General features: G+C 47.9%; 1 protein-coding gene across 3 annotated transcripts in view; it reads left to right on the top strand.

The window, feature by feature from the left end:
• CACNA1B (calcium voltage-gated channel subunit alpha1 B) overlaps nucleotides 1-24,421 on the top strand; it is a 186,238-nt gene that overhangs the window by 11,214 nt on the left and 150,603 nt on the right. For all 3 annotated transcript variants that reach the window (XM_035015334.1, XM_035015333.1, XM_035015332.1), the window contains one exon: nucleotides 24,076-24,167. In XM_035015334.1, coding sequence (XP_034871225.1) covers nucleotides 24,076-24,167 — 92 coding nt within the window. The remainder of the gene's footprint in view (nucleotides 1-24,075; nucleotides 24,168-24,421) is intronic.

Below are 24,421 nucleotides of genomic sequence, written 5' to 3'. Positions count from 1 at the left end.
TTGGGGGGTTGCTGGGGGAGGGTCTCTATGCCTGGTCAGGTCGGGGGATTGCTGGGGGAGGTCTCTGGTGCCTGGTCAGGTCAAGGGGTTGTTGGCGGGGTCTCTGGTGCCTGGTCAGGTTGGGAGGATACTGGGGGGGTCTCTGGTATCTGCTCAGTTTGGGGGTTGCTGGGGGGGCAGTCTTTATTCCTGGGGTCTGGTTGGGGGTTTGCTGGACTTTCTCTCCTTGTCCCCACCTGAGGCTGGAAAGGCCTCCTCAATGCATAGCTGGGACCAAGGGGAGGGGGGCTGAGTTCTAACAAGTGGCCCCTGGATCAGCAGAGGGAGGCTGTCAGGACCAGCATTATTTGGGGTCTGAAGTTTCAGTCCCTCCAGGCAGCATCCATGGGGCATCTTTGATGATCCAGAACAGATCTGGCCAGGGGGTCCGCAGGCCCTCCTGGTGCTGTGGTGTCACTGAGGAGTGCATTCCCAGAGTGGGCTGGGGATGGATGGGGCAGAGGTGCCCTGTGCCCAGCCCCCAGGTGCCTCCCTCCTGACAGTGGCCTCCTTCTGGGTCTGCCGGTGTCTGGGGACAGGCCCGGGGCCCCATGCTGGATTATGTAACCCAAAGGAGGTGGGTAGGGTGGAGTCCCGGCCTCGCTCAGCAGCACACGCCCCCAGGCTGGGTATTTATAGAGGACCAGCTCACTCCCCTCTGCTTGCTGCCTCTTGGTATCTCCTCTCTCTTGTCCCCCCACCCCCTTCTTCCTCTGTCTTAGGGTTCTTTATGCTATCTGGGAGCTGGAAGTAGCCAGAGCCAGGCCCCTCCTGGGCACTGCCTGCAGAACTCCCCACTCCCGCCTTGTGTCCAGGGGCATGGCTGAGGAAGAGCCCTTTCCTCCAGCCCCAAGGGCCTGGTGATCCTGGGTAGGGCAGGGGATCCAGATCGCCCAGCCTCCTGGAGCTGAGCTGTGCTGTGGGCAGCTGACCCCAGGATTCAGGCTCTGGTCCTGGGGTATCCTGAAAGTTGGCTGGGGCTAGGCATTCCCATGTGTGATGGGGGTTGGGGGGCTCTGTACAACTTGGGGGCACCTCTTCCATGCCACCTAACACTGCAGCCCTGAGGGAATATTGGCTCAGTCTCTGCACACCTGCTGCCATGGGGCCCAGAGCAGAGAAGCCCCAGGCTCCGATATGGCAGACGACTTCCTGGGCAGCTGGCATCTGAGCTAGAAGGAGAGCGGGGAGTTGGCCAGTGACGCCTTCAGGTTTCATTCTGAGTGAGCCTTGAAGCCTTGGAGGTCAGACTCAGGGGACCCTCCACCCAGGGCCCACCAACTTCTTCAGGGAGGGTTGGTGGGGAGGTGGATGGTGCAGCCTGGAGGTATCAATCCAGTTTTGGCTAGTGGGAGGGGGATGGGGTCCTGGAAGGCAGCTTCTGGGAAGGGAGGGGACACAGCCAGGTTGGGGCTGGGCTGGGGGCTAGGATGTGCGCACTCCTGGGTCCCGTGGTCTGACTGGCGCACTGAGCTGTCGGGGTGAGTGGGGGGACTGAGCTGGCAAAGGCTGCTCCCCATCTTGGGTCTGGGGCTGGTGGGCTGAAGAGGCATGGCCGGAGTTCTGAGAGGGGCTCTAAATTAGTTGCCAACATTTAAGAAGAAGGAGGTTTGGAGCACCTGGGTAGCTCAGTCAGTTAGGTGTCTCTTGATTTCCCCTTAGGTCTTGATCTCAGGGTCATGAGTTTAAGCTTCTCTTTGGGCTCCACACTGGGCATGGAGCCTGCTTTAAAAAGAAGAAGAAGAAGAAGGAGGAGCTTTTACACGAAAGTCCACATTCCCATCTGGCTTGGGAGTGTCCCAGAAGCTTCTGTTCCCTTGGGCTCCTGCAGATCTGCCACCACTCGGGGCTGGCTCACCTGAGCTGGGTCTGTGGCCTCCTCTTCAGGCTCAGGCCTCAGTGTTCTGCTCCTCCAGGCAGCTGTAGTCCTGCCCCAGGGTCGCCGTCCTGCCTGCCTCCATGGAGGCGGCCGAGGGCAACTGCTCATGTATCCTGTGGCTGGTGGACCTACAGAGGCCACGGGAGGTTAGGCTCATGGCTGGCGAGGGCAGGAACCTGCACACATGGGTGGTGGTGGAGCAGTGGGCCTGGAACCTCCCTCCCTCCTCAGCCCCAGGCAACTGTCCTCACCAGCCCCTCTCTCACACTGGTGAGCCCACAGCTGCAGGCTCATACTGAGGTGAGAATGGTTGCTAATGTCTTCTTGTTACTAGGCCTGGAGTCAGGGCTGAAAGAGCAGGTGCCGGGTGGAGGGACACGTTCAACGGCTGTGCTCCCCCATCCCCCCTGGCTCCTGGGCCCTTCTCAGGCTGTACGGCAGGGCTGGGCTCCTCATGACCCTGTGCCTTCCTCCCCCGCCTGGGCCGCCCCCAACCCCGATCTGCAGTCAGACAGACCTAGAACACTGTGGTTCCTAGGAGGTCACGGGTAGTGCGTCCGCCGGGCGTCCCGCCGCTCACCCTGCCAGCGCCATCCTGACTCTGCTGCCCCACTCTGCACCTCCTGCCCCCCGTCCTGTGTCTCGGTCTCCTCCCTGGGGAGGCCACTCTAGGAGCCCCCACCACACCAGCCAATGGCAGCTCTCCCCAGAGAGCAAGAGCCTGTGTGTCTGGTCCCCTGTCCCAGCTGGGGGGTGGGGGCTCCTTGGTGGCTTCTTGCCATCTCCCACCCTCTCGTCCACCCTCTGGCCTCTTCATCCTTCTCTTGCCCCAAGAGGCTCCCCCTCTGGGGCTCTGGGATGAACCCATCTCTCCACTCACAGATGTGTTCCCTCCAAGGGCCGTGTGCTCATCAGCTTGGGCTGCCCTAATGAATACCACAGACATTTACTGGAGACTGGAGGTCTGAGATCGGGTGCTGACAGGGTTGGTTCTGGTGAGACTCTCTTCCTGGCTCGTGGACAGCTGACCTCACACAGTCTCTTCTCTGCACACAGACAGAGGTCTCTGGTGTCTCTTCCTGTTCTTATAGGACAGTCCTACAGGATTAGGGCCCACCTTTATGACCTCATTTAACCTCCTCACCTCCAAATGCAGTCACATTAGGGGTTAGGGCTTCAACATGGGAATTTGGTGGTGGGGAGGACACAGTTCAGTCCATAGCAGACTGTGCTCAGCCCCCAGGCTCGTCTGGACAAGCCTCTGTCTGTTCCTCTCACCACTATGTGCCATTCCTCATGTGCTCACCCAGTACTGTGGGGCTGAAACCCAGCTGGGAGAGCAGGAACCCGCCTTGAGCCCCACGGGCACAGGGTGGTGTGGGCCTGATCCCAGGCCCCTGTCTGCCATGGCTGGTGTTTGTGGCTGAACATTGTCCTGCTCCCTCCTTTTGCCCTTCTTCCGACCGTGGGCCCTTTCTCACCCCTCGTGGGCACCTGCTCTGCGCCTAACAAAGCCACAGCCCAGCAGGACCAGCGAGCACCGAGGATGGGCCAGAGACAGGCACTCCCCCACCTGGACCGGGGCAGGAGGTGGGGGTGGGCACCGCTGACGTGGCAGGAGGTAAAGGCGTCTCCGGGGAAAGGCTGCAGCCTCCCGTCAGGCGGGGACCCTGAGGAGCCCCCGGCATTGCACTTGCTGTCAGCCACCAGTTCTGAGAACGCAGTGATGGGGGAGGGGATGGCCTCCCAGATGGGCAGGAGGTCCGTTTCTTTCTTCCCGCGCCGAGTCAGTCCTGGGGCTGCACGTTTCCACTGACCCACGAGCCCTGCAGAGACCCGAGGCCCAGCCTGCCCCAGCTGCCCTCCAGCCCTGCCCTCAGCCTCTGGTCTCTCTCCTTGAGGGCAGAGTCCCTCCTGGCTGACGCGTTTCCTCCCTGGGGACCCAGGGAGTGTGGGAGCAGGGTGGTCACAGAGACCTGCAGATCTGTCACCAGAGCTGGTAGGAAGAGGGAAGCAGGCAGCACCAGCTCCTGAAACGGGAGGACATAAACACTGTTCTATGAGGTCTCCCGTGTGCTGGATGCTGTTCTGGAACGATAATCCTGCAGCCGGCCCCGGGCCAGATGCCGCTATTAACACCTCCTTTTAAAGAATTAAATATTTTATTTTGAGCTACTTGTAGATTCTCAATATACAGAGACCGTGGTGAGACTGAGGCGCAGATCCACAGCGGGACGCACGTGCGCTTTTGCCCCCTCCAGCCACGCCCTCCCTTGCCCATTGGCAGTCACTAATCCATCCTCCGTGTCCATGATTTTGTATTTTAAGAACAGTATAAAAATGGATTCACACCTTTCGGGATTAGCTGTCGTCACCGAGGCTAACTCGGGAGCCGGCAGGCATCCGTGGTTTCTCCCTTTCCATTGCTGAGCCCTGTTGCCCTGTGGCCCCAGCCTGGCTAAGCACTCACCTGCTCAAAGACACGGGGTTGTTTCCAGGTTGTGAAATAATACAAACACGTTGCTACGCGCTTTCCTATGCAGCTTTTGTGTGAATGTAAGTTTTCTCTGGGACGAGTGCCCAAGAGCACAACTACCCAACTGCTATCCAGAGGCTGTATTATTTTACATTTTTTACATTCCCACTAGCAATGTGTGAATGATCTACTTTCTCCACATCCTCACCAGCGTTTGGTGTTGTCACTACTCTTGTTTTAGCCGTTCTGATAGATGTGCGGTGAAATCTCACTGTGCTTTTAACTTGCGTTTCCCCACTGGCCAGTGGTGTTGGATGGCTTTTCCTGCGCTTATTTACCATCTGTGTGTCCATCTTCATATACCTGCTCATGTTCTAACTGAATTCATACTGGTCCATTGTCAGATAGTGGCTTGCAAATATTTTCTCCCAATCCGTAGCTTATTTTTTCATTCTTATAAAAGGGACTTTTGCAGAACAAAAGGTTTAAATGTGAACAAGTCCAGTTTACCAGCTTTTCTATGCATGGATTGGGCTTGTGGTTTTAAGTCTGAGAACTCTTTGGCAGCCCTCAGTCCTGAAGATTTTCTCCTACGTTTTTTTTTTTTTTTCCCCTGCAAGTTCTATTGTTTGACATATCACTTTTAAGTCCGTGACCCATTTTGAGTTAACTTTTATATCAGGTTTGAGGATTAGGCTGATACTTTTTTCCCTTCCTGCCTGTGGATGTCCAGTTGCTCCAACACCATTTGTTGAAAAGGCTTTATTTCCTCCATTAATTTTTTTTGTACTTCTGTCAAAAATAATCTGGGCATATTTGAGTGGGTATGTTTTGGGGTTCTCTCTTCTGTCCCACTGACCTGTGTGTCCATCTCCCCACTGGGCTCGTGCTGTCTTGATTACCGTGGCCTCGTAAGTCCTCAAATCACACAGACTCATGCCCCCTACTTTCTTCTTCTTCTTTTTTTCCAAATTGTTTAAACTATTCTCGTTTCTTTTCTTTCCTATAAATTTTGGAATAATCTTGTCAATACATACACAGATCCTGATAGGAGTTGTGTAAAACCCGTATGTTACTTTGAGAAAACGGACGTCTTTATTCTGTTGTGTCTTCCAGTCTATGAGTGTGGTCTGTCTCCTTCGAATTCTTTACTCGGCATTTTGCAGTTTTCAGGGTTCAGTACCTGCACGTGTTTCATAAGATTTACATCTAAGTTCTCTTACATGTTTGCTTGAGTATAAGTGCAATCATATTGTATTTTTAGTTTTGGTTTCCGCATGTCCATTGCTAGTATCTAGAAAGACAGTAGATTTTTATATGTTTGTCTTTAATCCTGCAACCTTGCTGAACTCACTAGTTCTAGGAGATTTTATTTTTTTTTGAGGTTTTTTGGAATTTTCTATATAGACAAATAGGTCATTTGCAAGTAGGGACAGTTTTATTTCTTTTGTTCCAATTCGTATGCCTTCTCTGTTCCCTTCTTGGCTCACTGCGCTGATGGGACAGCTGGCACGCTACTGAGTAGGGGTGTTGGGAGTGGATGTCTGTGTCTTGTTCCCATCTTGGGAGGAAAATGCTCAGACTTTCACGTTCAGCTTGCTCTAGGTTTCGTAGGTGCCTGTCATTAAGGTGAGGCAGTTCCCCTCTATTCCTGTTTTTCTGAGAATTTTTGTCGTGAATCAGGGTCACATTTCTTTAAATGCTCTTTCTGCCTCACTCAGCATGATCTCAGGATTCCCTAGCTTTGTAATATGGTGGATTGCAATGATTGAATTTCGAGAACTGAGCCAGTCTTTACTCCCTGGAATACACATGGTCGTGGCTTATGCTTCTTTTTCACATCCTGCTGACTTCTATGTGCAGTTTGTGAAGGATTCTTGAATCTGTATTCATGAGGGTTATTGATCCGTAGTTGTTTTGTGTGGTACTGTCTCGGTCTGGTCTTCATATCAGGACAATCCACACTTCATAACGTGAGTCTGGAGTTGTTCCCCTCGTCATTCTGTTTTCTGGAAACCGTTGTGTCCACAATGCTGTGAATTCTTTAAATATTTGGTAGAATTCTGCAGTGAACCCAGTTGGGTCTGGAGATTTCTTTTTTGGGGGTTTTTAAATTATGGATTCAATTTCCTTAATAGTTATAGGGATAGTTAAATCATCTGTTTCACACAGAACAAGTTGTGGTAGTTTGTGCTTTTTAAGGCCATGGGCCATTTGGTCTACACGGTCAGATTTATGTGTGTGGAGCTGCTCCATTCCCCTTGGACAGCTCGCCTCACCCCTCTGGACCCTTGTGTCTTCTCTCTGTCTCTCCTTAGTCAGTCTCACTAGAATTTGTCCACGTTATGATCTTTTCAGAGAACCAGCTCTTAGTTTCATTGTGTGTGTGTTTTTTTTCTTTCTCTCTCTTTTTTCAATTTCATTTATTTCTGTCATTATTTTCTGTTTGCTTTGGGCTTATTTTACTCTTCCTCAGCTCTTGTGGTGAGAACGTAGATTGGCGATTTGGGACTTTTTTTTCCCTTTCACATGTGTGCGCGTGTTGTGTTATAAGTCTGCCTCTCACACTGCTTTAGCTGCACCCACCCATCTTCATATGCCGTGTTTCACTGTCATTCAGTTCCGTGTGCTTTTACGTTTTCCTTTAGACTTCTTCCTTGACCTGAGGTTTAACAATGTGCTGTTCAGAGATTTCCCAGTACCGTCCTGTTACTGATTTCTGCTTTGGCAGCACTGTGGTGAACAGACTGTGTGATCTTGATTGTTGTAAACGTGTCTGTTTGTCAGGGCCCAGGCCATGCTCTGTCTCTGTGTGTGTTCCCAGGGCTCTCGAGAAGCGTGGGTGCCCTGCTGTGTGTGTGGGTCAGGTCCCGTGTGTGCAAGGTGCTACCGAGTTCCCATGTGTCCTTGCTGGGTTTCCGTCTCCTTGTTCCTCATACGGTCGCAAGAGCGCTGCGGGCTCCGACTATAACATACACCGGCGGGGATGCTGCTCTTTCCAGTCTGCCAGTGTTTGCTTCATGAGTTCTGTAGCTCTGTTGTTGGGGACACACACAGTTGGGGCTGCTGTGTCTTCTTGGTAGATTTTATTCTTCTGTGTCCATCTGTGTCTCTGGTAGTTTTATTTGCTCTGAAGTCTTCTTTATCTGATTTACTAGGGTCATTCCAGCTTTTCTTTGATTAGTATCTGCACAATATATCTTTTTCTGTCTTTTTGCTCTCAACTTGTCTGTCTCATTGTATGTGAAGTGACTTTCCTGTAGACAGCACATAGTTGGGTTATGTTTATTCATTATGCCAATTCTTTTATTTAGTTTAGAACAATTCCATGAAGTATAGTTATTGATGTGTTGGGACTTAAGCTCACTGTTGTATTTTTTGTTTCTGTTTGACCTCTCTTTTTTATGTCTCTGATTTTTTTTCTTGCCTTCTCCTGGGTTACTTAAACATATTTTAGAACTCCATTGTAACTTACCTATGTATTTTGAGTGTATCTTTTGGACAGGTTTTTTAGTGGTTGCTCTAAGTATTGCATTATATATGTAACTTATCCAGTCTGTTGATGTCATTTTACTAATTCAAGTCAAGTATAGAAATTTTCTGTACCTTTGGGTCCCATTACCCTCTTCCGCTTGTAATATAATTATCTTAAATATTTCTCCGCTTGTGTTTCAAGATTTTTATTTATTTTATATATATATATAGAGAGAGAGAGCGAGAGAGAGCACGGGGTGGGACGGGGGCAGAGGGAGAGGGAGAATCTCAAGCAGAATCTGTGCCCAGCGTGGAGCCTGATGCAGGGCTTGATCCCCTGACCCTGGGATCATGACCTGAGCTGAAGTCAAGAGTCAGATACTCAACTGACTGAGCCACCCCGGCACCCCATCCTCTACTTGTGTTTAGAACTGCATCAAGATATGCTGTGACTTTTGCTTCAACCATCAAACATAACTTAGAAAACTCAAAGAAAAAAATTGTATGGTTTTTACCACTATTTTAATTCTTTCCATTGTCCATCCTTCATGATGGCCAGTGATTCCTTGTTTCCATCATCTCCTTTCTGACTAGAGGAATTTTTTAGCCATTCTTTTAGGTTAGGTGTGCTAGTGACAGATTCTGTTAATATTTCTTCATCTGACAATGTCCTGATTTCTTCATTCCTGAATGATATTTGTGTTGGGTATTGGTGTCTGGGTTGACACTTCTTTTTCTTCAGCACCGGAAAATACTGTGCTGCTTCCTTCTGTCATGGTTCATGAGGAGAAATTGTTTTTCCTTACAGGTAAGGCACTGTGTTTCTCTGGCTACTTTCAAGAGTAAATATATACATCTATGTGTATACATACTGATTTATTTATATTAAATGTATATATAAAGTACATATACATACTTCTATTATGAAAGTTTTCAGAGAATAGTTGGATAGTACAATGCACAATGTATACACACACTACATAGATTCAGTAAAAGTTAATTTTGCAATTTTTATTCTTTCTATATTATATATTTTGCTAAACCATTTAAAAGATGTAGGTAAAAAAATAAAAATACAATAAAAAATAAATAAAAGATGTAGGTGTTATGAAGCTTCATCTCTAATATTCCAAGAATAAGGACACTGGCTGACATGACTACAATAACATCATCATACCTCATAAAACAATCCCATTACCTACCACTGAATTCATTCCATTTTCAAATTTCCAGTTGTCATAATTTCTTTTTAGTTTTCAGAAGTTTGTCTCAGAAGTTTGTGATACATCTTGTTGATATCTTTGAGTTTATCTTGTTTGGAATTCATACAATTTCTTGAATCTGTAGGTTTAAGCCTCTTGCCAAATTTCAAAGTTTTCAGTCATTACATTGTTTACTGCCTTTCTAGCCCTACCTTCTTTCCTGTTCCTTCCAGGAATGTGATATATTGATATTATCCCACAGATCTTTGAGGCTCCCTCCTCTCCCTCCTCCACCTTCTCTCCCTCCTCCTCCTTTTCCTCCTCCTCTCTCTCCTCCTCCACCTTCTCTCCCTCCTCCTCCTTTTCCTCCTCCCCTTCTTCTTCCCCTCCTCCACTTGCCCCTCCTCCACTTCCTCTTCCTCCTCCTTCACTTCCTCTCCCTCCTCCTCTATCTTCTCTTCCTATTCCTTCTCCTCTCCCTTCTCCTCTTCTCCCTCCTCCTCTACTTCCTCTCCCTTCTCCTCTTCCTCCTCTCCCTCCTCTTCCTCTCCCTCCTCCTCCACTTCTCTCCCTCCTCCTCCTCTCCCTCCTCCTTCTCCTCTTCCTCCACTTTCTCTTCCTCCTCCTCTTCCTCCTCCTTCTTCTTTCTTGTTTCCTCTATTCTGGTGTTGAGCTCATCCTCTTAACTTTTCATTTTGGTTATTGTATTTTTCAGTTATAATTTTTTTAAAGATTCATTTATTTATTATTTTAGAGAGAGAGAGAGAGTGCATGGGAGGGGAGGGGCAGGGGGAGAGGCAGAGAATCTCAAGCAGATTCACTGCTGAGCACGGAGCCTGACATGGGACTCCATTTCATAACCCTGAGATCATGACCTGAGCTGAAATTAAGAGTCGGATGGTTAACCAACTGTGCCACCCAGATGCCCAGTTATAAAATTTTTATATGAATCTTTGATTTTATTGATACTTTCTTTTTTTGTTTGTTTCAAGCATGTTTGCAATTGTTTGTGGAAGCATTTTTATCATAACTCCTTCAATATCTTTGTCAGACCATTCTAGCCTCTCTTTGGTCTCAGTGTTTGTATCTACTGATGGTCTTTTCTCATTCAGTTTGAGATCTTCCTGGTTTTTGTTGAATGAGTTTTGATTGAAACCTGGACATTTCCTTATTATTTTCTGAGACTGGATCTTATTTAAATCTGTTTTAGCTGGGTCTCTGATCCTGACCCTTAAGGGCCACTGATGCTAGTGACTTGGAGGCATCTCTTCCTGGGGTATCCGTGGCTGCTATGATTATCCTAGGTCAGGATACCTCAGTGATCAGGGCTTTGCTGCACTTCACCAAAGTAGTAGGCCTCTTGTGAACTGGACAGCTCAAGGACTAGATGTCCACTTGAGGGGCCACCTTCTGCCAGTGCAGGTCAAGGTGGCGAGGGTCAGGGAGGCCAGAATGAGGGGCTGTATGGCACATCCCTGCAAGGGTCACTCACTGTGCCCTGAAGGAGGTTGGGGCCCGTAGCCCTTGCTGTCTGCCCTGCAGGGTCCCCACTTGTCCTGTAGCCCTATTTAGGAGAAGCGATTGGGGAGAATGACCACATGTGTCTGGACACTTCTGTGCTTTGGGCAGAGACTGTGACACTTATTGAATGTAGGGCTGACCTCATGTGTCAGTGTGTGTCACTATGAGGCATGAGGTCCTGGCTAGTGTCCCAGGTCCACCTCTTCCTGGTTGTGAGACTGGACACTGGATGTGCTCTCTGAGCCACAGTTTCTTCCTCTACAAGATGGGGGTAATGGTGCTGACCTCTCAAGTCCCTGGCACACAGTAGACAGCCCGTAGTGTTTTTGTTTGAGTGCCAAGTGAATGCCATCTACTGCCAAGGTGTTCTCCAGGGTGGGGGCTCACACAGGCCAGGCCCGGCCCTTCTTCAACCCTGCCTGAGCCTGCCTGGATTTGGGGTGCTCAGGGCCTCTGGTGCAGGGGAGATGGGCCTGGGAGGCCTTGGATCTGTGCTTTCTGCTCAGCCCTGGGTTGGGAATGGGATGGGAGGCTGAGAGGATGCTGAGGCATCTTTGGCCAAGACCCACAGGCTGTCTCCATGGCAACTGCCAGCAGCCTCCTGGGCAAGAAGCAGCACCTGGAAAGTCAGTGACAAAGCAGTTCCTGGAGATGGTGCTGCATCTGCCAGCTCAGCTCCTGTGTCTCCTGGGGTCGGGGCCGTGGGCCTGACTGGCATGGCACCTACCCGATGGGTCCTGGCCTGGAGACCCCTAACCTGCCTGCTGTGAGCTGAGGCAGGGGCATGCAGGTGTGGATGCTTCTCCTGGGTAGAATGCTTCTGGTCTCCCATGGAGCCACCTTGCCTCCCACCCCCTCATTGATGACACCAGTGATGGTCCTAAGGATGCTGGTGCCGTTCTGCACTGGTGGGTGCTGATACATCAGGCACGTCTTCCTTGTGTTATCTATCTCGTGGCAGCCTCACCATGGCCCATGGGACCCTCACGCTGTTATTTCCATGTCACGGATGAGAGTCTAGATGCTCAGACATGCGGGGTCTTCCCTGAGTCCTGCAGCCAGGAAGATGCAGGCTCAGACCTGAACCTGGCTCTGGTGGTCCAGGGCTCGTGTTCCTCTAGGCAAGTCCTGCTGAGCCCAGGGTGCTTTGCCAGGGTGGAGGGGGCAGCCCCAGCTCCCTGGCCTCGGCAGGGCCTGACCTTCCTAGAAGGGGCTGAGTGGTGCCTCTGAAAGGCTCCCTGCCTCAGGCCCTGGCTGGGATGGGGGCTTTGCTCAGCTCAGCTGCCTGGAGCCACAACCACCTTTGCTGGGTCACAGCTTTTCTGAGGGCATGAGTGGGCACCTGCACTCCAGACCCTTCTTGCTGATGTGTTGTCCAAATTGAGGTTTTTAAAAGTCAAAGGGATGTCCGTAACAATGGTGCTGGGTCAGCGGCATAGACCAAGGCTGTCCGGGGCAGCTGGAGATCGATGGTCACCCTGCCTTTGCTCCCTTTGCTGGGCTTGATGGGACGGGCGTCTCAGGTGGACCTGGCAGCGTGGCCTGGGGATGGGCAGAGGGCACCCTCTACCATCGTAAAACAGCGTGACAGTTGTCCCCCTCCCAAGGGACAGCTGTGAGGATTCTGTGAGCTTTGCATGCTTCCAGCAGGGCAGGATCTTCCAGACTGCCATCACCAGCCTTGTTTTTTTTTAAAGATTATTTATTTGTTTAATAAACAGAGAGAGCATAAGCAGGGGGAGGGGCAGAAGGAGAGGGAGAAGCAGGCTTCCCGCCGAGCAGGGAGCCCGATGCGGGGCTCGATCCCAGGACCCTGGGATCATGACCCGAGCCGAAGGCAGACGCTTAATGACTGAGCCACCCAGGTGCCCCATCACCAGCCTTGTCGTGGTTCTGATGGCTGTCCCCAAACAGTTCCAGAACATGGGCTGACAAGCTTGGGGCCTGCTGGACCACACCTGGTCTCCTCTAGGCTCAGCATGGACCTTCTGAGGGGTTGGCACAGGTGGCTGGGGCAGGAGGGCGCTGTCCCACAGAGGGGCAGCAAGGCGCAAGGAGGGGGAGCAGGGGCAGACCAGATGTAACCGAGATGCGGGTTAAGGGTTAGATTGGGGTTAGGTTTGGGGGCAATTGGTGGTTTCTCTGTCCTGCCAGTTTCGCTCAGACACATAGCAGTTGTGGCTTCCTGGCCACCCCTGGCAGTTCTTGGCATTTTCAGAAACGGGTGGCCTTGTGGGGTGTGGCTGGGTTGGGTCAGGCCTCGACACTGGCTCCAGCTGGGATGTGAGCCCAGAGGTTATGGCATAGACAGTTGTTGAAATGCAGGGCGACCTCAGCTGGGACCCCAGTGTTTGGGGGTGTGGTGAGTTCTTGGATGAGGGTTAGGGGGCCCAGGCCAGGGCCGCAGCTGTGGGGGTCCCCCCTCCTGTACCAGGATGCAGCTGGGGGTGCCCCCTCCACCCTGGGTGCCAGTGTGAGAGTGGATCTCTACAGGGGACTGGCTGGCGAGTCGGGGCCAGATGCCTGTGTGGACGCATCCACGGCTCCATGTGCAGAAGGTGACCTGGGCCTGGGAGTTGGGCGACAGTCACAAGAGGGGGTTCTGTGCGCTCTGGGGCCCAAATCCCTGTGTATTGTGTATACTTGTAATTGTAGTTTACATAAAAACATGTATTTTACCTTTTTCTTTTTGTATAGCAGCATATTGAGGTAAAATCCACATACCATAATATTCTTTTTTTTTTTTTAAAGATTTTATTTATTTATTTGAGACAGAGAGAATGAGAGAGACAGAGAGAGCATGAGAGGGGGGAGGGTCAGAGGGAGAAGCAGACCCCCCGCTGAGCAGGGAGCCCGATGTGGGACTCGATCCCGGGACTCCAGGATCATGACCTGAGCCGAAGGCAGCCGCTTAACCGACTGAGCCACCCAGGCGCCCCATAATATTCGTTTTCTACAGCATATAATTCAGTGGCTTTTAGCGTAGCCAGAGTTGTACGGTCATTACCACAACTTAATTTTAGAACATTTCCATCAGCTCCCCAAAGAGACCTACCCATCTGCACTCCCTCCTCCCTGCCACCTTCCCAGCCCCTGGCCCCCTCTGGTCCCCTTTCTGTCCGTGGATTTTTCTGTTCTGGACATTCGCACAAGCGCAGTCCCTTTGTGTCTGGCTTCTCTCATGTCATCCATGTGGGTCTGTCTGTTTCATTGTGTCACAAACACGTTACTCTAAGTTGTTACCATTTGCCCCCGCCACCCAGTGTCCAGTTCTTCTCGTATTGGTGCTGTGTTGTATTTCTCTGTTGCTGAGCACTGACTTGTTCCATCTGAGTTATTAACCAGAATACTGCAGTGCCTATCTTTGTAACTGTGGCTTCTTCAGTTTGCATTATTTCGGTCGGACAGGCTCCCAGAGTGGACTGGTGAAAAGTGTTTAAATGCGTGCATTTCATTTTGCCAAGTTGTTTTCCAACCAAATGGGAAGTGTTAGTTTACAATTCCCACCAGTTCTACTTAAATCGTTAGCTTAACAGCAACTCTGCCACCACGAGATGTTACGTTTCTAAAGCTCACATAATTTTTTGGGTGTAAAGCCCTATCTCACTGCCGCTTTACCTTTCGATTTCCATTACTGGTGGGTTTGGGTATGTTTGCACTATTACTAAATCGTGTTTAGTTTTATGAGTTACCTCTGTGGATCCTTAGCCATTTTGTTTTGGAAAGTTCAGTGCTTCTTCACTAGCACGTCCTGCCAGGTGTGGAGCTGGAAGGAGGCACTGGCTGGTCCTGGAGGGGAGGGGAGCCACCACCCTACCCCCGCCTCCCTCCCTGGCTCATGTCACCACCTTGCTTTCCAGGACTTTTCTAGAGCCTAAGACTGGGAAGAGGAGGCACCAAGAAATACTTGCTGAATACAAGGGTGTATGCAATAACTACCTTTCTGTATTGTTGTTAATATAACGTCTGTAATTAAAATACCTCAAAGTTGTTATTATTTTGTATTTTTTAATTTCAGTGAAGGGTTGACGTTTTTCTTTTCTATACAGATGAAAAATATTGACTTTCTCACTTTAAAATGCAAATATAGGAAAGAGTAAAAACAATGACCCACAGCTGTCCTGAGATAACCACTGTTAATATTTCTTTCCAAGCCTTTTCTTTTTTTTTTTTTTTAAAGATTTTATTTATTTATTTGAGAGAGAGCACATGAGAGGGGGGAGGGTCAGAGGGAGAAGCAGACTCCCTTCCGAGCAGGGAGCCCGATGCGGGACTCGATCCTGGGACTCCAGGATCATGACCTGAGCCGAAGGCAGTCGCTTAGCCAACTGAGCCACCCAGGCGCCCCTTTCCAAGCCTTTTCTATGTGTAGGTCTTAAAAATACACAGTTAGTATCACACCGCAGGGGTGTTGAGGGCATCCTGCTTCCACCATAAGCGGCCACCCCTCCCACAGGGTTTGCTCTGAAGATAGGGTTCTTCTGCCGCGTGGATGGGCCTCGGCCACCCTCGGTCGTCGAGCATGTAGTTTATTTCCAATTTTGCTTTTATAGATAAGACCCCAAGACATATGTGCATCTTTACCACACCTCTGATTATTTCCTTGGGACAAATGCCTAGAAGTTGGATGATGGCTTATTTCCTCTGTAAATCATATTTAAAGATTCTTCAGTTTCCCGTCATTTGGTTACGCTTCCTTTGTCACATAGAACAGCCCCTGCTTCAGTGTTTTGATTTGAACCCGTGGACGCTTGCTCTGCATGTTGGTGTGCAGTCCACTTCCTGAGCTGAGAGTAAGCCTCTCGTATCTCATTAAATGAGTCCTTTACTCTTGGCTCTTCTTTTCTGAGGCTTTTCTGAACCTTTCTTCAATTTTTTGCCTATTTACTTTTCCAGATAAATTTTGAGATCAATTTGTTGTAGTTCAAAGAAATCGTTTGGGATATCATTTCAGTTGTTGAGAATCTCTAAATTGATTTCTGGAGAGTCAAATTCTAAAAACACATGTTTTGTCTGTCTATCCAGGATTATAGTATATCTTATCATTTATTCAGTGCTCCCCTGTTTTTGTAAATAAGATGTTGTGGTTTTCTTTATGTAGGTCGCTCATATTTTTAAAGTTGTTTCTTTTTTTTTTTTTTTTAAGATTTTATTTATTTATTTGAGAGAGCGTGAGAGAGAGAGCACGAGAGGGGGAGGGTCAGAGGGAGAAGCAGACTCCCTGCTGAGCAGGGAGCCCGATGCGGGACTCGATTCCGGGACTCCAGGATCATGACCTGAGCTGAAGGCAGACGCTTTTTTTTTTTTTTTTTTAAAGATTTTATTGATTTATTTGACAGAGAGAGACACAGCGAGAGAGGGAACACAAGCAGGGGGAGTGGGAGAGGGAGAAGGAGAAGCAGGCTTCCTGCCGAACAGGGAACCCGATGCGGGGCTCGATCCCAGGACCCTGGGATCATGACCTGAGCCGAAGGCAGACGCTTAACCGACGGAGTCCCCCAGACACCCTTAAAATTGTTTCTAAGTGGCTTGTATTTATTGATGCCGGTGTGATGAAGTGTTTGGTGTCATGGTATCTCGAAGCAGTGATGTCTGGTATCCCTTTAACTTGAGCATTTGTGTTCTCGTCATGCCGCTGGGCTCAGGTGTGGACGCAGGTTGCGTTTGGGTGGAGTTGTGTTTTTGTCTTTGCCGATGGTGGGCTTCCAGCCAGCTCTGGTTTTTTCTCAGCCCAGATTTCTCAGCACACTGCTGTTCCATCCCGTTTTTCTGTCATTGCTTTTGGTCTCACTGTGCTATACTTTTCCTTTAAGGCCCTAGGCTATTTTCTGTCTTCTGCAAAAGTTGAAGTTAGGGGCCCTCGCAAACCTGCAGGGCAGTGTTCAAGTTGATGCTGTTGGCCACCGGGCCTCCAGACCCTGAGTGGTCTCAGAGTCGCCCACAGGGCTTCTTGCACCCCTGGTGCTGGGCCCCCTCAGAGGCCAGGCTCCTCAGCACATCTCAGGCGAGGCTGCAGCTGCTGGTCCGGGGACAGCACCGTGAGAAAGTCTGCTCCTGACCAGGTTCCTGGGAGTTCTATCATTGTCTTTGGAAAGAATCATTTTATGTATTCATTTCCTTGTTTTTTTATTCATGTTCCCTTATGTTCGCTGGAACTCTTTAATAAGATTAAGTGAGAATTATGGTGGCAGTTCTTATTTTATGATCTGATTTTAAAGGAAATCCTTCCTGATAAAAATGGGTTTGTTGGTACTCTTGAGAGTGGATTTTGAGCATGGAAGATTATTCAGAAACTGTTTTAGTTTCTAAGAATCAACATTCAATTGATTAAAGTTACAAATAAAAAAATGTAGTTCTTTTTAAAAAATTTAGATGAACTTGTGACAAGTTGGATGGACCTAGAGGGCATTTTGCTAAGTGAAGTGAGATGGAGAAAGACAAATACCATATGGTCTCACTTTTATGTGGAATCCAAAACCAGAACAAAACAAAGCAAAACACCAAACTCATAGAAAAAGAGATCGGATTTGTGGTTACCAGAAGTGGGAGTTGGGGGGAGGGGGAGTTGGAGTAAGGTGGTCAAAAGGTACAAAGTTCCAGTCAGAGCATCAGGACGGCAAGTACCAGGGGTGCAACGAGCAACCCGGGGCCCGTCGCTGCCGTAGGGCACATGGGAACGCTGTGAAGGGGGCTCCTAGGAGCTCATCACATCTCATTTAAACCTGTGTCTGAGATGATGGGCGTTAGCTGGACCTGTCGTGGCGATCATTTCACAACAGAGGTAAACCAAAACATCCTGCTGCACACCACACACTCACAGTGTCGTGTGCCAGTGATTTCTCAGTAAAATGGAAAAAAATTTTTAGATTCAGCTTACAAAGCATTATATTTATACATTTAGCAATTTTTAACAGTGACTTTCAAGGTGACTCTAAATAATGTTTTATCCCATTTTACAAACTTAGTGTCAAACATTTAAAATTTCATTTACAAATTTACTGTAACTGGATCTTCCTAAGTAATTAAGTGTTGTGTATCCAGTAAATTAAAGTGTAAAGATGATGAATCATAAGTTTGTTAAAATGTCCCAATACTTTTTACAAATTTATTAAGTTTTCAACTTGAAATCACAACTCTAGGGGCGCCTGGGTGGCTCGGTTGGTTGAGCAACTGCCTTCGGCTCAGGTCATGACTCTGGAGTCCTGGGATCGAGTCCCGCGTGGGGCTCCAGTCCCGCGTCGGACTCCAGTCCTGCGTCGGGCCCCCTGCTCAGCGGGGAGTCTGCTTCTCCCTCTGACCCTCCCCCTCTCCTGCTCTCTCTCTATCTCATTCTCTCTCTCAAATAAATAAAATCTTTAAAAAAAAAAAAAAAAAGAAGGGTGCCTGGGTGGCTCAGTCGGTTAAGCGGCTGCCTTCGGCTCAGGTCATGATCCTGGAGTCCCGGGATCGAGTCCCGCATCGGGCTCCCTGCTCGGCAGGGAGTCTGCTTCTCCCTCTGACCCTCCTCCCTCTCGTGCTCTCTGTCTCTCATTCTCTCTCACAAATAAAAAAAATAAATAAAAAAAATAAAAAAAAATCACAAGTCTAAATCAATTTTTCCGTTACAGTTATAAAATTAGAATCACAGGGCAAATGTGATGCTAGATGAAATCACATTTGGGATGTTGGTGTGTTCTGACAAATTCTCTTAATCGTAACCCAAAATATAATGCAGAAAGTTTGACTTTCATAAACATTTCCATGTTTAATTGTACGTCTTCCCAGGGGTTAAATATGCTCATCTGCTGAGGAAACCATGAGCTCAGAACAAATGAAGTTGAGGCTTCCTTCCCATTCATTTTGGGGTACCTCCTCGGCAGAGGGTGAGGTCACAGCAGGTGCCTCTGTCCTCAGTGCTGGGGGCTCTCAGAGCACTCGTGGCTGCTGTTCGGCTGTCATTCTTTTATCATGGGTAGATTTTGTGTTGTTAGGGTTCTTAAGATTGCAGATACATTCTTGCCTCCATCTAAACATTTGAAACCTTCATCAAAAAACAAGAAGTTGTTTTCCTGTCCCGTGACCACGACAACACTGACATGTCAAAAGCGGTTTCCATGTGCCAGGTGTCTCTGTTGGCTGGTATGGCTTCTGAGGCCCTTGTACTGACATTCCAGGGTCTGTCGCGGGGATCGTGGTGCCTGGTGGACAGAAGGCCATGGGCGCAGGAAGGAATTCCTGTCCCTCCTGTGTATTTTGTCTCTTCTCAGCGTTGGAGCTTCCCAGGTGCCCTTCAGCAGCTGAACATGCTGCGTCTTCCCTAGGCTAGACTCCGCTCGCCGCTCACGGTGTTCACAGCCAGGCGCCCCTGCCTTGCGGTCCCCGGTCGATCGGCAGTTCCATCTGGAGCTTCTTTTAGAGAAACAAAACGCTGCAGTGATAGTTGACTTCTCCTGCACACACTCCCTCAAACTTTCTTTCCTTCTCTCTCCCCTTCTTCCTGTAGCGACTGTCCTGATGTGTGGTTGCGAGGCCAATGTGTGTGTGAGCATTCCAACTTCTACCTCGTGTGTCGGTGTCCACAAGTCATGTACAGTATTGCTCGTGTGTATGTATTGACACGGATACGTCATTACTTCGTGACGTGCATTTTCACCCCTTAACATTGTTTTAAACATTTTCCATGTTAATGTGGGCAGGTTTATCTAATTTTACATGCCCATCCCTATGTTACACAGAATAACATTGCATCGCATTCTTATACCACAGTTAATTTTTCCTCTCTCCTGTGATGAGCTGCAGGGGTTTTTTTTGCTTTTCGCTATTAGGAACAGTGCGGCTGTGAACATGCCCGCACATATTTCTGCAGGCGTTGGTGTGACATGTCTAGTATGCATTAGAAGTGGTTTTCTGAGTCACAGGGATGCTCATTTTAAAGTTTTCTAGAAGTAGCCAAATGCTCTCCAAAATGATTCTACAATTCTGTCTTCTGCTCGCAGGGCGGCTGCTCACCACCGCTTGGCTGCGACATGGCTACATGAAGGGAGGAAATGACATCTCCTCTGTAGTGTAATTTGAATTTCCCTGATTGCCAGTGGTTTTGAGCATCTTCTTTTCTCTTTTGCAATTTGCTGATTTTTCTGACAGGTTATTTGTATTTTTAATATGAATTTATAGGAACTCTTTCTATATTCTGGAGACATTCTATGTCAGTTATGTGCATTTTATCCATAGTATCTTCCATGTTATAGTTTAAATTTTATTGTAGTCAAATTTATCAACCTATTACTTTATGGTTTGGGATTTTTATGTCTTCTTTAGAAACCTTTCCCTACCTCACAATCATAGAACTGTTTTCTTGTTTGTTTGTTTCAAAGTTTTAGGGTTTGCTTTCTGCAATTAGGCCTCTTTATTTTCTAATTTTTAAAACTTGTGGCGAGGGGCTCCTGGGTGGCTCAGTCGGTTAAGCGTCTGCCTTCGGCTCAGGTCATGATCCCAGGGTCCTGGGATCGAGTCCCGCATCGGGCTCCCTGCTCAGCGGGAAGCCTGCTTCTCCCTCTCTCATTCGCCCTGCTTGTGTTCCCTCTCTCGCTGTGTCTCTCTCTGTCAAATAAATAAATAAAATCTTAAAAATAAATAAATAAATAAGATAAAATTGTGGCGAAACACAAAGAACATGAACTTTGCCATCTGAGTCACTGTTTTTTTTTTTTTTTTTTTTAAGATTTTATTTATTTATCTGACAGAGAGAGACACAGCAAGAGAGAGAACACAAGCAGGGGGAGTGGGAGAGGGAGAAGCAGGCTTCCCGCTGAGCAGGGAGCATGATGCGGGGCTCGATCGCAGGACCCTGGAATCATGACCCGAGCCGAAGGCAGACGCTTAACGCCTGAGCCCCCCAGGCGCCCCAAGCATCTGAGTCACTATTAAGTGCAGTCAGTGGTGTTAAATGTAGCTAACACTACCCTTTGTCTCCAGGACTCTGTTCACCTTGCAAATCTGAAACTCTGTCCCTGTTAAACCCTAACTTGCCAGCTCTCCTCTCAGACCCTGGCAGCCCCCATTCTACTCTGTGTCTGTATGATTTTAACGGCTCTAAGTACCTCATGTGAGTGGAATCAGCAGTATTTGTGGGGTTTTTTTGTGACTGGCTTATTTTACCAGCATTGTGTCCTCAAGGTTCATCCGTGTTGCATCTTCTGTTAGAATTTCCTTCCTTTTTAAGGCTGATTAATACCGCACTGTATGTAAATACCATAACTTGCTTCTCCCTTCATCCGTTAATGTACACTTGGGTTCCTTCCACCTTCTAACTATTGTGAGTAACGGTGCTATGAGCTGAACAAATATCTCTTAGACCCTGTTTTCAGTTCTTTTGTTACATACCTAAAGGTGGAATTGCTGGATCACATGGTCATTCTACATTCAACTTTTTTGAAGAACTGCCATATGGTTTTCCACAACGGCTGCACCATTTTGCATTCCCACCAACAGCGCACAGGCTCCCAGTTTCTCCACATCCTCACTAGCACTTAAACGTTTCTTTTCTTTTTAATACTAGCCATCCTAACGGGTGTGAGGTGGTAGCTCGGTGTAGTTTTGATTTGCATTTCCCCACTGGTTAGTGATGTTGAGCATCTTTTCATGTATGTATTGGCCATTTGTGTATCTTTATTTTTTAGAAATATCCATTCAAGTCCTTTGCCTATTTTTAAATTGGGTTTTTGTTGTTGTTGAGTTGTAGGAGTTCTTTATGCATTCTGGATATTAATCCCTTATAAGACAAATGATTTGTGGATATTTTCTCCCACACTGTAGGTTGCCTTTTTACTCTCTTGATAGGGACCTTTGATGCACAAAAGTTTTAAATTTTGATGAAGTCCAATGTGTTTTCCTTTTATTGCCCAGGCTTTTGGTGTCATATCCAAGAAATCATTGCCAAATCCAATGCCATGAAGATTTTCTCCTATTTTTTTCCCTAAGAGTTTCATAGTTTAAGGTCTTACGTTTAGATAAGCAAAGATCCATTTTGAGGTACTTTTTCTATATACGCTAAGGGTCCAACTTATTTTTTTTTTTCATGTTGATATTCAGTTTTCCCAGCCCAATTTGGTAAAAAGACTGTCTTTTCCCCACTGAATGGTGTGGGCACTGTTACTGAGTATCAATCGACTGTATGTGTGAGGATTTGTTTTTGGGTTATTGTTTTATTCTGTGGGTCTGTATGTCTGTCTTTATGCCAGTACCACATTATTTTGATTACTGTAGCTTTGTAGTAAGTTTTGAAATCAGAAAATATGAGTCTTTCAATTTTGTTCTTTTTCAAGATTGCTTTGGTTATTCAGGGTTCCCCCCTCGAGATTCCATGTGAATTTTAGGATGAATTTTTCTATTTCTGCAAAAAGTGTCATTGGAGTTTTGATAGGGATTGCATTGAATCTGTAGTTTGCTTGGGTAGTGTGGACATTTAACAATATTAAGGTTTCTAGTTTCTGGGGTGTCTTTAAGTTTGTTTAGTGTTGTTTAACTTCCTTCAGCAATGTTTTGTGGTTTTCAGTGTACGAATCTTCCACCTCCTTGGCTGACTTTACTCCTAAGTATTTCACTCTTTCTTGATACTATTGTGAATGGATCAAGTGTCGCTTCTTCACCCTCTCTCCTGTTCTCTTCCACAGCTCACACTGGATGTGTGCTGGGCAGATGATCTAACCTCTGTTCTGCTCAATTTCTCTCTCATGTTCCTTCTTTGGCTTTTTGATGTCTGTGGGTGAGTTCTTCAGTACCAGCCTCTGTACTATTTTCCAAATCATTAATGCTCTCAAACTGTGTCTTCAGCCCAGAGTGTAATTTATTATTATTATTACTGATGTTATTTTAATAACTATTTGTTTATTGACAAAACTAGCTAGTCTTTAAAATACCTACCTGTTTCTGGCTGTGTTTGTTTCATAATTTGTTGATTTCATCGGAACAAAATTAATCTTCCAGCAGTCAATTTTGGTAGTTGAATGTCTCTCATAGCATTGGGTTTCTTCATGTGCTCTGGACTTTTGGTTTGAATAGATTATTTTTTGGTTGCCTCTCTTTTCCTTTCCACTGAGAGTTTCATCTTATTTTGACCATAGTTCCATCTCAATTTCTATTCTCACTGCCACATATCTCAAGAGCCTTCTTCACCAAGAGTCCAGGATGCAGAGCTGCCAGGATTGTTGGTGCATTGAATGTAAAGTGAGGGAAAGAGAGGAGTCAGGGGTGAATCCCTGATTTTGGCTGAAATAACAATTGACGAATAGTGCTCCCTGAGTGGCTATTGGGGAAGAAGCAAGGCTGGGGGTAAGAATCAAAGTTCTTAGTCACCACAATGGAACAGCTCTGGACTTTTTAAGTGTTGAAATACATGTTTCAACACCTTTAAACATTAACGCTTAAAAAACAGTTCTTTAATTATATAATGCTTGATACACTTTTTTGATTACCAAGTGGAAATGTTAAAAAGGCAGCTGGATGTATGAGTCCTCAGTTCTAGATTTGAGTTAAAGGTGTGTGGTTATGAGTGATAAGCATGCTGTGGTATTCAGAGCTATGGCATAGATCCTGTTGGGAGTGAGCCCCAGGGCATCCACTTCTCAAGTCTGGTGGACGAGACAAAGGTGGCAGTCGAGACCTGGAGGGGCTCCTGAGGAATTCGAGGGAAATGAGAGAGTTGACCAAAGGACAGAGAAGAAACCGTTTAGAGAGGGAGACTTGACCTCCGGAGTTGGCAAGACACAGGCTCGAACGACATATCAGCGGAATGGTGTGGGTGAGAGCCTAATGGGGACAGGAAGATACGGTGGTGGGGAGACCCAGGACTGACACTCTGATTGAGCTTTGGTGTGAAGGGAGCAGAGAAATGTGCCGTGCTGAGAGGTGGATATCAGATCTTTTGTTTTTTTTGAAATGGGAGACATTGGAATATGTTTTCTGCTAATGGAACTGATTATGATGGCTTTCCTGAGTCCCCTGAACCCTCTCTTCCACCTTCCCTGCCCCGCCCCACTGTTCTCCTGAGAGAAGGTGAAGAAGGGCATGTGTGGTGCCTGCTCAGGAACCTCAGCCTCTGTTTTACCCCTGTTTCCACTCCTCACCACCTCTTATGAGGCTGTTTGCAGCGCAATTGGGGTTGGTTTGGGGACCTGGTTCTGGCTTGGATTTAGTTTGAGGGCAGATTCAAGGCCAGGCCAGGCGCCAGAGACCAAGTGTCCTCTCAGGGTGATTCCTTCGAGCTGGAGGGATGGTCATACTGGAAACAGCCATTGCTAACATTACTGTGGGGACGTCTGAATTGAGTCCCTGCCTCCTCCTGCCTGGCAAGTCTCATACCCTGTGCCAGCCCTGTGTTTGGACAGTGGAGGACACAGGCAAAATGGTGTCACTGTTCTTGGGAGACAGGACATGGGGTGGTGGGGCATGTGTTCTCTCACCTGAACATGGAAGCCTTTAGTTTCCTCCTTCTCTTTTCCTGCCAGGATCCTGGCCACGGCTGGCACTGACTTTGACCTGCGGACCCTGCGGGCTGTGCGCGTGCTCAGGCCCCTGAAGTTGGTGTCTGGGATTCCGAGTGAGTCTGGCAAGAGCAATTAGGCCCAAGCCTACCTGGATCACTAACCTCCTCCCCCAACTCCACTATGGCCATGGACACAGTTAAGCCCTAACCAGTGGCCCCTTTGGCTTTGGTGACTCTAAGCTCAGTGCTCCTGACCCCCGGGAACCAGGTGTGAAGAGGCCCAGAAAGTGGCCCTGTTGTTTTGCCCTGACTTGGCTTCCCCAGCTGGAAGCTTTGCTTCTCCTCACATTCTCTGCTATATTTCCAGC

This window comes from Mirounga leonina, unplaced genomic scaffold (assembly GCF_011800145.1).
Source record: "Mirounga leonina isolate KUSES-001 unplaced genomic scaffold, KU_Mleo_1.0 Mir_170, whole genome shotgun sequence".
In the NCBI taxonomy this organism is placed as follows: Eukaryota; Metazoa; Chordata; class Mammalia; order Carnivora; family Phocidae; genus Mirounga; species Mirounga leonina.
Note: the sequence above shows the minus strand (reverse complement) of the source record. Positions and strands in the feature narration are given on the sequence as shown.